This window comes from Oryza sativa, chromosome 12 (assembly GCF_034140825.1).
Source record: "Oryza sativa Japonica Group chromosome 12, ASM3414082v1".
Taxonomy (NCBI): domain Eukaryota; kingdom Viridiplantae; phylum Streptophyta; class Magnoliopsida; order Poales; family Poaceae; genus Oryza; species Oryza sativa.
In genome coordinates, this window is record NC_089046.1 from 4794882 (window position 1) to 4808415 (window position 13534).

Below are 13534 nucleotides of genomic sequence, written 5' to 3' on the forward strand. Positions count from 1 at the left end.
GAACCAAAGGAAGGTATAGCCCAAAAAAAGAGGGATATACAGAATACAGGATTAATTGAAGATTTACAGCATTCTGAAATGACACATGTGAATGACCAACAGAAAGATCATATTGAAAAAAAAATTCTCGGCCTGCATAAGGCTCGCTATGAAGATATAGTAACATTATCTATGCATGCTACAGCCTGGGCCAGCTAGCCTTTGCCATCTGTTGGTTGTAGGGTTACAACTCTCTATAATTCTAAGAAGTAAGACGAATGCATATAACCAATCCTAATCATCTCCTTCGTTGTTGAGCCATACTTCGCGCGTGAGCCTTTGCTTTCCTATCAGCATACATAGGAAGGTTCATGATCTCATATATTTCCTCCAGGAGCTTGTCTTCAGTAATGTTATCAGTGATGCTCCTCATTACCTGTCCATTTACCAGAGGAAAAATGTTAGGTTAGGATTGTCTTTATGCTTTCTCATGCCCAACAGAAATCTTAGATTTCTACACATCTTGATTCATGACACAACCAGAACAGCAAGGCAACGACAGCAAGCAAGTGAAATGAGATGCGCCCCAAGTCCTAAATCCCAAGTCAATTCATCAAACCACAGCATTTGAAAACTAAATCCAACCAATAAATGTCACAACTGTATCTTGGAGCGCCTCAGCACAACTGAATTATCATCACGAACTCAAATTAATAGGGAGGAATCAGTATTTGCAGCACATATAAACTCCCTAGCTGCAAACTTCACGCAGAGTTGTAAAAGATAAAGGTATATTGCATTCAAAGCAAGCAGTTACAGCCCATCAACAGTGAACACTGTCAGGATCTGGTCTTGATCACAGAACAATTTCATGAAAGAAGAATAGAACATAAATGTAAAGTTCTACAGAAGCAAACAAAACTCTTAACCTTGTAACCAGTGCAACTGACGGTAGTATTCAACAATTTGATATAGTACATGTGTGAGAGAGGAGAGGAAGACGTGCCTTTCTGTAAGTATTGATATCATTAGGAGTTGATTTATCTGTTCGAATGCGCATGCAGGACCAACAGTCCTCTTCTTTATTCCAAGAGCACTCAACAATTTTCCCTGATATTGAAGGCGGGTCAACTTCATCTGCGTTAAATTCCAGTGCATCAGCAATAATTAGGAAAAAATAAAACAACACAGTATAACAATTAGCCTACTTCAAGAATCATGACATGTTGCAAAAAGGAAACAATCAGGCGTATCAAGAGCCATAGGAACACTATATAACTCATGGAAATCCCAATGAAAATTTTAACAAGGAACATAACACAAGTGCACGACAAAGCATTGAACCAGTGTATGTTCTATTTAAAGGACAAAATCCAGTGTATGTTCTGCTTAGTAAAAGTTGCTGGGTTATATTCAAAATTTCGGAACATAATATATGTGTGCTCATGAGAATATTAGCATAGGACATGATTATAATTCCCAAAAAAACAAGTTGTTTGATAAAGTCAAATAGATGCACGATTTGAAAATGAAAAATATATGCTTGCTGGGGACCACCAACCAGGCACCATCTATGCGTTGTAAATTATCCAGAAAATAAAGACAAATGTACAAGTAATTAAATTAAATGGATGCTTACCAGGGAACACCACCCGGGCACCGTCCATAAGTTTCTTTCTACCTCTCTCATAGAGGAAAATGAACTGACGATTCTCACTGCCAATCTACAACGATTGAACAATGGAAAGAAAACTTCAATAAATAACTAAGTAAATCCATCTGAAAACTTTGCATGGAAGAAAGCAGACCTCGAACAGAAAGTCTACTGAATTCATCTCTGGATATTTCCACTTCAAAAGACCTTCATGGGTACGAGTCACGTAAGGATCATCCCAGCCCTACATAAAAAACAACAGAAACACATGAAGAAAAGAAAAACAGAGAAGTTCCCATTTTGTGTAAGTTGGGATATGACGGTGACATGCATGGAGGGATGAAAATCAGCTGCATGGAAGCAGCTATTCTGGCGGTTAACAAGGCGTTCTGAAGAGATGAAATTATCACAGAATCAACTTGATGGGATTTTGCCACAAGATACAAATTGATCAAAAGAGAAGTCTCAGCATAAATGAGACATGCACTAGAGTGAAGCATAATCCTGAAATTCCTAGCACAAACATTCCTAGCTTCACAACAAATACTTGAGGACAGCAAGTATTTGGCTGACAAAGGATTCTTGTCCCTAGTTAAGCTTGATTCATTGTAATTATTAGATATGAGACTTATAACATAGAGCAAACCACTTCCAGAACCAGTTCAACAGTAAGAATCCACCCATGTGAAAACAGAAATTAGTACATCTACTCCGAATACACGGCAAGAGCATCTGGAGGATATGACCATGGGCCTAACAGTCATAGTTGAGCTAAACAATGCTTATTACTCCCTACAGTCAGAAATACATGCCATTAAACTCTCCAATCAAAAGTATTTTACCATAAAATTGAATAAGGATTTACAAATATATAAAAATAGATAAACATGGTATAAGTTATGTTTTGTGGACTGTCAGTTTCCAAAACACGCATTTGTGGCAGGATCAACACACTAGATTTAAGAACAGAGGGCATAAACATCACTAAATATCTAGTTGATTGTACAAGGCAACATGGCAGTAGTTCCAATGTTGCATAAGAGAAACTAGAAGAATGCAAAATCATCACAGTTAGAGTGCAAAGTGGCAAACAAGACATATGACAACCATACCTATGATATAAACCCATCAGAATCAGGAAAAAAGTTGAAGGGATAACTTCTTTGTAATAGCTTTTCTAGTTTTGAAAGGTACAAACAAGACACAAGAATCCTACCTGTAATATAAGCCCATCAGATTCATGACAAAGCTTTGGAATAAACTCCTTCAGTATCTTGTTCACTGCAGAAAGTTGCCAGAAATCCTTTCTCCTTACCTAATAAAAGCCAGATATATTTCAATTTTAGTGCACCAACATAGTATGAAAAAACAAATAAGTCCAAACTTCCATATTCCATGTCGGTACCGAAAATAGTTCCATGTCATATTTGTATGATGGACTGCGTCCTTTATCATGATAGCGTGGGCGTATTATCTCATCATCAAGTAATTTCCACCTCTCAGAAAAAGGCAACTGCATCCAGAAATCAAACTATAATAAGTATGTACATATGGAGCACAAAATAACAAACATGGCAAGTAATGAAATTATGTGGCCTTAAGCTAATCAATTCTTCAGCAATGTCATTCTAACTTAAAATTAGTGGCACCATACCCGTGCATGCAACAGATCCCAAATAAATATACTGTATACTATAAGTAAAAAATACAAAATGCAGTAAATAAATACTAATTTAAGTTTAAAACACACATACATGATAATATAGACTAATTGACCACCAACCTATACTTGTATGAAAAGATACAATATATTTCTATTAAAATCTTACAAATAACGCACACATTCCTACATATTTAAAACCAGAGAGGTATGGAGTGGGTGGGTGTAGAACATTATAAAATCACTCACTCTTTTAGAGAGTAAGATGTATATTGGGATCATTATAAAAATCGATTCAATCAGCAAGCATCTAAACCAGACATGAGAATTTTGACTTATTAATAAGTAGCATATAAATCTTCAGAGCAACCTCTAACAATATCCATACTGCTTTGTAATCACTATTCGAATGGGAGTGCTTGGGAAATATTTATACGAAATATTGTACATAAAAAAATCAACATCTTAGATTAATAGTGTCAACTGAGAAGACCACAAAATTGCATCACCAATTAATGATAACATATGAAGCATATCTACCTTGACTACAGATTGGGAATTAATTGACATTAGATCATATGCCAAGTATCTCCTCTTCAATCCCAAATCCGGTACAGTGTCAACAATCATTTCTCCGTCAATTAACGTATAGTGGTGAAAACCCTTCAGACAGCAAAAGGAAGTTTGAAGTTTACAATTTGATGGTGAAAAAGAGAATAAAATGCACTATGCATCACAATGGGAATCTTACTTCATTCGAATTTCTAAGGGGAAAACGCATCTGAACTCTTCTAAAGCAGAAGTTCCGATCAATTAGAAAGCAACCATCACGTGTTATAAGCATCATGTATCGCGTTCCATCAGCTTTCCACGTAGCATAATAATATCGCTGTCTCAGAATTTGCAGATTCTCGCTGTATATACAAAATATAAATGAAATGAGTTAGGAGGAAAGGACCAGAAGGCCAACAAAAGAAACTACAAGATAGGGGGGTGAGGTGAGGGAAAGGAGACAATTGCAATACAAAGTATGGACTAGGGGGAAATTACTAATGTGTGAATGATGTTCTTAAGTCCCATAGATTCTAGAATAAGAAAGACAAAACATTATGTATGCCCTCTCATGATCTCACCAGAAAATGTAGCATCAACTGTTACAGAATGAATTATATGCGCCAGGCACAAAAAAAGGCAAAAGTAGAATCCCTCCGAATGACCCAAATGCCACACAGAAAGCACCGTGTAGCAAAGGGACTGAAGGGGTGCCTAACTGTCAAAGGAATTTGGTGCAGAGTGGGATATTTAAGACAAAGGAGGCCAGTATAAAACAAGGGTGGCGCAAAATAAAGTGAGGAAGTGAATTATGACAGCATTATGGGATGGGTAGGTATCGAAGTTGAGTACTGTGTACATCTTTGATGGAAGGTTGGAAATCTAAGCAAATTCCAGCCACATATACAAGGTTAGTGCTCAAACTCCTGCAAAGAGTTGAAGTTGATTTCTTAGTCTTCAGTATGTATTACTTTACCCTCAAACTTATGTGGTTTATTTTCATCCTTCAGATGCTTTGCTTGCTAGAACATTAATGCCTTAAAAAGTAAACCATGTGCATAGTTGCTCAACTACGGTTACATAAGGATTGCATAGTTGCATGTGATATACATCTATATTTTATGTTTTTCACATGCCTGAAATAAGGTACTTGGCATGACCTTTGATATAAACCGTCAAGTATTAATTATTAAATCAGCTGTTGCAGTCACTAATTTATTTGTCACTTTGCCAAAAGAATCAAAATTGGACATAAATCCATACCTGTTAAGAGAAACTGGATGAGATCCGGGAAACTGAGCATTAGCTCTACCCTGGTGAGTGAAAGGGTTAGCTGAGATTGTGATACTAATCAATTCATATGTCTATTGCTATTTTCAAGAAAATAGAAGGTTCAAAAATTATACTCTGAATTTGCATTTAGTAACATCATATCATGTTGCATGCAGTTGCATCAGCTTACAATTATTTGAAATAAGTTTGCATCAAAATTGTGCCACAGTTAATCTAAGTAGTAGTTGTGATAAAACAAAAGGATTCCTGAAATCATTTGAAGCAAGATAAAAACAACTTTCTAAACTAGTAAGAAAAAAATGAAACAGCAGTATTATATAATCAAGAAAGCAAGCTACAAGTTCATACTACAGTGAACATAGAAACAAAGCTTTCAAAATATATCTTTCAGACAGTACTGCAAATTAAGATGTTTGTAATCAAGAAGGGGAAAACAATGTGACTCAACAACAATATAGCAAAGTAACCAACAACGCGTTGTAAACTTACACTGGGCACTAATTCAAGTAACCTAAAACATATACTGCGCAGGAAATCTTGCTGGTCATAAGGTACAGCATCCCCTAAGATATCATCATTAGTAATGACTTTATCATCTTCGTGATTCTGCAATAAGAAGGGATCCTTTGAGTGAAATTAAAGAACATAAAAATATGTATATAATCTTTTCAGGATTTTTTTTTTATGATCTACAATTTTGAACAGAGAATGATAAAACACCCTGTAACGCTCTAAATTATTAGACACATTGTTAGGCACATGTTATTTATGAACAAAATATCCTTTAGTATGATGAGATTATAGGAAATACATTCAGATCATCCATTGAAAGCTAACAATGAACTGCATAAGTCCCCTTTTGACCCCTCTCACTCACTAGTTCCTTCCCTACTAGCAAGCCAAAGCCATCTGGCTATCGTCTAGGAGATGCTTAGCCTCGTTATGAATTAGATTCATCATTTTATAAACAATGAATTAGGTTTATACTTTATACCCTTTTCTAATAGGCACGTGCTCAAATAGAGGATGAGGTTGGATGAATATCATCAGGGCTTTTGGTCCTCAAACAAAAGCACAACAGTTCCTTAAAAAAGGCCTACCTAGGTTGTACAACCTGTCTGAACTGAAGTGGATCATACTTTCCAATTTGGCAATCATCTCAGACAAGAGAGAATCCTATAAGCCACTTTCAAACTAACACCCTGTAACTTTTGATTTATTTAAACCAATTTCATGGCACATGAATTGGGTTATGATTTGGCATGTACAATGGAAATTACCAATCATGATTATGGTTCCTGTCTCACCCAACTATGATAGGGATGAAGAAGTGATAGTTATGTAACACCTCCAAGATGTCCTCATCTTCTTTTCCCTATTTACAATCATCCAATTGTGTTTCTTGCCTAAGATTGCTCTTAGCAAATACCAAGTCCTAATGTGCAGTAAATTCCAATATTGCCCTGTATTTACTCTTATTATGAGGTGACCATATTCTTTAAGTGGTTAGTGAGAGAAACAACAGTGGCAAACAGAGTAACATGATCTTTCTTGTGCATTTTTATGCACAAGAGCTATAATGAAAGAGCTAAGGGTAGGTAATTCACTAATGCATCACAGTGGCATTTTTACTATTGGTCTGTATTGGAGCAGCATATGCAGAGTTAAATGTTAGGTGCAGCTGTAAGACTAAATCCAGTGCAATTCAAGTTAATTCTGTGCATACGGTTCCCATGAAATATTCAAACTTTGGTGGATGTGGGTCTGCAAAAGAAATGTGTTAAATGACACTGCAAAACTTTTATGGCCAAACTCGCATGTATATGGAAAAACATAATTTTTATTTCTCCCAAAAAATTTAAATTTGATCATAAAAAAAGTAGGGGCATCAAATATCTGTTCCTCTATATCATCCATTGCGTTGAGAATTTTGGGCAATCTTTAAGGACAGTTTTACTAACATTACATGGTACAAAAATATTCTAGTTTACACTAGATATACCTCCCTATAGTCACTTATTTTTCAAATTAATTGTTAGTGTTGTCAAATCATATTGCGGTATTGAATAGGAATCAGATACTTATACATCCAGGTAAAATCAACAAAGGGAGTCATAAATAGTACTATATGAAAACCTACAGGTGATGGTGCACGATCTACATTGCCATCATCATCATCATCTTGCTTAGCTTCACCATTCAAATCAAGATCAGAGGGCCTCTTCCATTCTGGTGTTGGAGGGCATACGATATTTTCAGGAATTTCATGGTAAAATGAATAGATAGCTTGAATATAGTCATTTTTATATATTCCAGGAGGTCGCCGTTGAGCAAATATGTTCAGTGCCTAGCAAATAAAAACATTAGCTCAGGAAAATGTCAAATTATTTTCAACAAATACAAATTGAAACATGTTTTTTTCTTACCTCAGTAACGCTAGAGAGTTGTGTGCGCATTAGGTAATGAACAATCATAAAACCTGTACGATTATGCCCATGGGTACAGTGAACAAGAATATACTTGGGATTCCTTGATTGTTTTTGACGGTCAAGAAACGCCATCACCTAAAAGTTACAATGTCAAGTTTGATCAACAGACTTATTACATACAATTGTCACGCCCTAAAATAAAGAGCTTTTCCAGTGAAAGGTGAAACATAGGGCAAGACTACCTACTCATTGCATTTCATATACATTTACAACATTTGCACCAAACAGGCAAACATAACAACAAAATAATTGGAATCAACAAAAATAACTACCACAATAACTTGAAGATAGCTGAATTGCAAAAAAAATATTTACTCCAGAATTCAGAGGCTAACTAACCTATGTCAATCTAGAACAAATTTATCATCCAGCAACCCATAGTATTGACAGCCAGCAGAGGCAAGAATGGAGTTAATCTGGAACGGTTGATAAGCAGGGTACTTCTATTGGTAAATAAGACACACGAGGCCATAAGCTACCTATGTAATAACTCTGTTCACAGTCGTATGTGTGCCAATTCACTTCTAGTGACATATATGCAACATTTTCAGGTTAGAAGGAAACATATGCAGGCCTTCTATTTAGAAGGCATAACATAGACAACGCATAGCTTTAATCAATGCCAACTAGTTCATAGTTTTGAAGCTCAAACTCAAATCTAGACATGTAATTTCTAAAGTCCACTGTGTTTAACCAGTCCTGATTAAATATACGGAACACACGGTCAATGCTAGTTTTCGAAACTTTGTGTAAGCCAATAGGTGATTATTACGCACATAAACCAGAAGAACACTAGATAAATGCAGCATTTTAAACAGTTGATACTTTTCATGGGGACAGGTTGAGAATTATCACTGATCCTAATGAACTCCTAAGAGAACTGATAACTACAGCAGACATGCATTTGAATGTTGAAAGTTAATTCTTTGTAGTTTGATGATATAAAAGGTATAACAGCAAAGCATCTCTCATGTAGTGTCATTGATTTGGAAAGAATATTAGTAATTACCATAAACCTTAGGGAGTAATTCTTCCATGTTGGAAAATAAATACCCAACACATTCGAGGTTAGAATTAATAACAAACAGCTAACAAGATGAAATATATCAACAACTATAAGTCAAACTTCAAGCAAAGCAAATGGATAACCTGTAAAGTTACCTAAAATCAAAAACTAACTCCAGTTGCATTGTCAAATGAAGTTACATTAGGAGCAAATACATTTTCATCATAAAGTTTTTTTTCAATCTCAAACAAAAGCAAATTGCTTCAATTGTAAAACAATGAAGGGACACTGAATATTCATATCTAAAAGAAAGTGGGAAAAACAACATAGCTGACAAAAAAGATTATGTCAAAATCATGAATCCAAATAATTTGAATTACCTCATACACAAATGTGTTAACAGATTCATTGTCTGGAACAGCATCTCTTCCCTTGCAGGCAATCTAAATGAAAATACACTTTAAGAGTGAAAAGGACTTTATCTTAGATTAATCCTAAACTACCGGAGTGCATCTCACTTTCTCACCTTGACATATTTAGTACCTTGTCTTGTCCATTCAGTTGGTGAATAGTACCGAGTGGTATTTGTCAAGTCAATCACTAAACCTATCTGATAAAATAAGTGGAGGAAAAAAATATGTCAACACAGGTAATTAGCTGCAATCTCTTTAAAATAATTTAAATTGAATAAAGTGTCCTGGAGTTTGTGATGCTCCCTTCAACAATAAATAGGAACAAGATATTAAAGAATGAGAGAAGTGCATTAGCACTTAGCAGAATAAATGTTATTTCAGATATCTATTACAAGCAACTTCTGCTTGTTAATTCATGATATTTGCACTGTAAATCATATTATTCAATAAATAATAATAATAATCTAAAATTTAACTAGATTTATGTCCCTCTTGTGACTATTAGAAGCCTCTGCATCACTGTACAAATAACAATTCGTAAGAATTGAACTGAGAAATACGAATGTTTTTTCTAACAAAAATTGCTTCAAATCTGTGACCATGCGTAAGGAAAAAAACAGAAGGCAGGACAAAACGAATATCATGTGCATTATTATCACGGCCATATTAGGTAGCATGCAGTACTTACATCTCTTCCAGCTTTTCTTTGTTTATTAACAACTTGCTTGGAAGAATATCTTTTCCCAGCAGGCACAGACTCATTGAATGTTTCATCCAGGGGAACTTTAGAAGGTACAATCCTATCTATTGGCTCACCAGATCCAGGGCAATCCAACCAGCCTGATAATAATTAAAAAATGATAATTTAAATGTAATAATACATAACTTAAAGTCTACTTAGCATAGGTTGATCAATTAAGAATTACATGGGGGAATTCAACATGATAAAGAAATCCGTAGCACACGATACATACCCTGAGGTGGCTCTTTAATTCGTCCATGTCTAATGATTTTATTTTGATTCATATGATCATTCCTAATCGGTTGTCGATTCAGCCTTGGTCCATCATCATGTTGCTCCCTCTTTAACTTTCTCCGTCTCTCTTCGCGTTCCTATGAAACATGGTAGTGATTAATGAAAGATATAAACAGGTAGCAATGATGGATCATAACTCAAAAGAAATTGGTTAAAATAATAATTAAGCTCGCTTTGCACCATTGCTGTTTTTAAAAAGCATCAACTACTTAATTAGTAATAAAATAAACAGAACATATGAAAACCAAATGCCGCTGGCTATATGAAACAAAAGAAGATCGCACCAAATGACCAGTTGGTCCAGATAATAGAGATGTAGATTGAGTAACTAGAAGAAAAATGTTAAGTTAAAACGTGGTTTGCCAGGTCTGTCTATTGCAGAGTATTATATTCTAATATACTTCTTATGATATCGCCTTCACCACAACCCATAATACAAAGTCCAAAAACTCCATGGTCTCATCTCAAGGGGAATGCTCTTCTAATGCTGCAAAACAGTTGCATGGTTTAAAACAAGAAAGTATTTTATTTACCCTTCGCATTATCTCAACAGCAGACTCAGCATGTTCACTCTGTGAAAAATCAGCATGCTCTTCATAAGACTGGTCATCTTCCTCAGGCGATGGTGAAGCATTCAAATCCATTCAGGATACTCCAGCTAGACCTTTAAAGCTAAGACCTAATAACAGAGGGGAAGAAAAGGCATCTTACATCAGTGTAATTACGAATAAGCAGCTTCACTTCCAAATAGTAGAGTGACTTCAGCTGCACTTGATGAGTACAATACAATCCAGACACTCAGATAAGGCACACTAAAATTAGGACAGTTTATTAAAGGAATAACTAAAGATTGAATGAGAAAATACCATCTTGTGCTAACAGAGAAATATCACTTGTGTTACAGAGACACTCAGATAAGTCACACAAAAATTAGGGCAGTGTATTAAGGATTAATTAAAAGAATGACTGAGCAATATAATTCTTGTGCTTTCAGAGAAAAAAAAATTATGTTACAGAGAAAAATGGGCAAGATGATTAAAATTCCAATTCATTGCAGTAAAGTTGACCCTTGTTAAAGTTACTCCAAAGCTTCCTGTCCTAATCTTGATTGAGGTTGATTTGGAAGTTCCAAATTCTCTATGTGTTCTTATCTATGGAAGATTTGCAGTGAACTGCAGAATCAAACCATATCAAGGATGATTCACATCTGTTTCTATACAATACTGGTAGGAGACAGATCAAATGGGGTTTTATATACTTGATGAGCAGCTATCAGGTTGTTGATCATCAAATTGCCAAACGCTTATCAGGTAAAAAATGGGAGCCAAACCACATTGTCAGTTCCGTGAAACTATACTAGGAATTCCTATGGCAAGGAATTGTTGTATTATCTGATGCCGTATCCATTGGATCCATTTTTCCCTCCGAACATCGATATGCAACTGATCATGCAACTAGACTTGGCTTTCTTTTTTTTCATGTAATTTAACTTGTTCAGTATAGAACTATGTATGCTGGCCAATTTACATTTACATATGTAGGTTTACTTGTATGCCGGCCAATTTACATTTATAATATGTAGGTTTACTTGTTCGGTAGTATAGAATTACAGGTGCCAGCAACTGATTTTTCAGAATTTCTTCTTCCTTGCTTGTTTTCCGAGCCCATGCCATGAAAGTAGTGTGCAAACTAGTTAGAAGCTACCAATCAAACTAGTTAGAAGCTAGCCGGCGGCGCAATCCACTCATCGGGCAATCATGTCCACCCCACCAATTCTAGCGACCAATCTCCCCCCCCCCCCCCCCCCCCCAGATCGAATGATAGGCAACTCCAACAACCAGCAATCACAATCGGGGCGCCGGCGCGATAAGGGAGAGCAGCAAAGGAGGGGGCTCGCGTCCCATACCTCCCGGCGGCAGCGCGGGCGGAGGGGATTCGACCGATTTCTCCCGCGGCCGATGAGAGGCGGTGGAGTTGAGGGAAGGGAGACCCCCGTGGTTTCTGTGGTGGATGTTGGGGGGCCTGAGCTAGCCTAGGATTTGGGAGCTCGCCGCCGCCGCCGACGGAGACGGGCGTCGAGGTGGTGGAGGAGGCGGAAGCGATCGAATTCGATCGAGTCGGCGGCGGCGCACGCGGAGGAGCGGAGGCGGCTTTGGGTGCGGCAATATTTTGGCGTGCGTGAACCGAGTGCACAGCGTGCTGTCCTACACCCGAGAGAAAAAAGGACACGACACGGCAAAAGCCTCCTCTCGTTTGTTTGGGCCGGGCTGATCGTTTGGTTGGGCTGGGCTGATCCAGAAGTAAGTTCACATGGACCCCCTTAACTAGTGACCGAATCTGATTCGCATCAGTAGTTAAGGGAGTCAATGTGAACTAATTCCTCCCCCACAACTGTCCGACTACGCTCCGGCGTAGCAGGATGAAGCGGCGAAAAACCCTAAATCGAGCAGCGTCGTCGTCTTCCGATGAACCCGGATTGGGCAGATGGACGTGTTACCACGGCGAGGAGGAGGAGGAGGAGGAGAAGCCATGGCTGCCACCGGCCGACAAATCATCCGAGTCCATAAGGGAGTACGTCGCCGAGGCGGCGCGACGGCTACCCCTCGAGGAGATCCCGGAGATCGTCGACTGCGTCGGCGCGGTCGGATACTGCTTTGGCCTCGCCGACCCCGTCACCAACATCATCCTCAACGCCGTCGCCCACCTCGCCGCCGGCGGAGCGGAGGACCTGCCGCCGCCGCCCAAGAAGAGGACACGCAGGACGTACAGCCGTGGCTGGGGGTACATCTCATTGAACTCCTTCTGTGGCCTCCTCGCGTTCATGAAGGTGTAATTCCGCTACCTCACGGACAGCCAGGCCAGGCATTACCTCTACCTCGCCTCCTACGACCTTCTCCTCGCCATCGAGCTCGTCCACCATGACCGCCGCCGCTGTCTTCCCCGACCATCCTTGCTTCCCGACGATGGCAGGATGAAGATCGCACTCAGGATCGCCGCCGTCCAAGCAGACCACCCCGCGCCGGATAAACTGGTGCAGACCATGACAGCGCAGTACCCGTCTCATTTGCTCTCTCCTATCATGGACAAGCTGCGGGGATCGGAGCTGCTCACCAGTCACCACCCATGACGTCCGGGCCATCATGTACCTACTTAGTAGTATTAAATATACATTACTGACAAAACTCATTCCATAACATCTGAGCTAATTTGCGAAACGAATCTAATAAACCTAATTAATCCATGATTTGCTGCAGTAATCATCAGCTAATCGTGGATTAATATATCTCGTTAGATTCGTCTCGCAAATTAACTGGGGGTTATGGAATGGGTTTTGCCGATAATCTATGTTTAATACTCCTAAATAGTAAGATTTGGAGGGCTAATTTATTAGCCCTCCGGATCCAAACAAGCCCAATTGATTGGTTTTCGTGGAGCTATTTTTATTTTTTTTT

At 38.1% G+C, this 13534-nt stretch overlaps 1 protein-coding gene across 1 annotated transcript; it reads right to left on the reverse strand.

Moving 5' to 3' along the window:
- Positions 1 to 16: 16 nt before the first annotated feature.
- Positions 17 to 12273, reverse strand: LOC4351709 (uncharacterized). The gene is made up of 18 exons (XM_015764965.3): positions 11989 to 12273; positions 10616 to 10761; positions 10021 to 10159; positions 9735 to 9886; positions 9160 to 9243; positions 9014 to 9076; positions 7565 to 7702; positions 7279 to 7485; positions 5628 to 5744; positions 5109 to 5158; positions 4045 to 4207; positions 3834 to 3956; positions 3039 to 3146; positions 2850 to 2948; positions 1788 to 1877; positions 1619 to 1703; positions 986 to 1116; positions 17 to 415 (listed from the first exon to the last, which is right to left on the reverse strand). The coding sequence occupies exons 2-18, from the start codon at positions 10724 to 10726 to the stop codon at positions 278 to 280; spliced, it is 1998 nt and encodes a 665-aa protein (XP_015620451.1). The 5' UTR covers positions 10727 to 10761; positions 11989 to 12273; the 3' UTR covers positions 17 to 277.
- Positions 12274 to 13534: the final 1261 nt, after the last annotated feature.

Bases quoted from the DNA above. Each gene is read 5' to 3' on its own strand.
- LOC4351709 (XM_015764965.3), bottom strand. From the start codon at position 10,726: ATGGATTTGAATGCTTCACCATCGCCTGAGGAAGATGACCAGTCTTAT. The intron at 5,745-7,278 runs GTAGGTTTTCAT...TTCTTATTGCAG, and splicing joins TAGATCGTGCACCATCACCT to AATCACGAAGATGATAAAGT. The intron at 2,949-3,038 runs GTACCGACATGG...GGCTTTTATTAG, and splicing joins ATGACATGGAACTATTTTCG to GTAAGGAGAAAGGATTTCTG.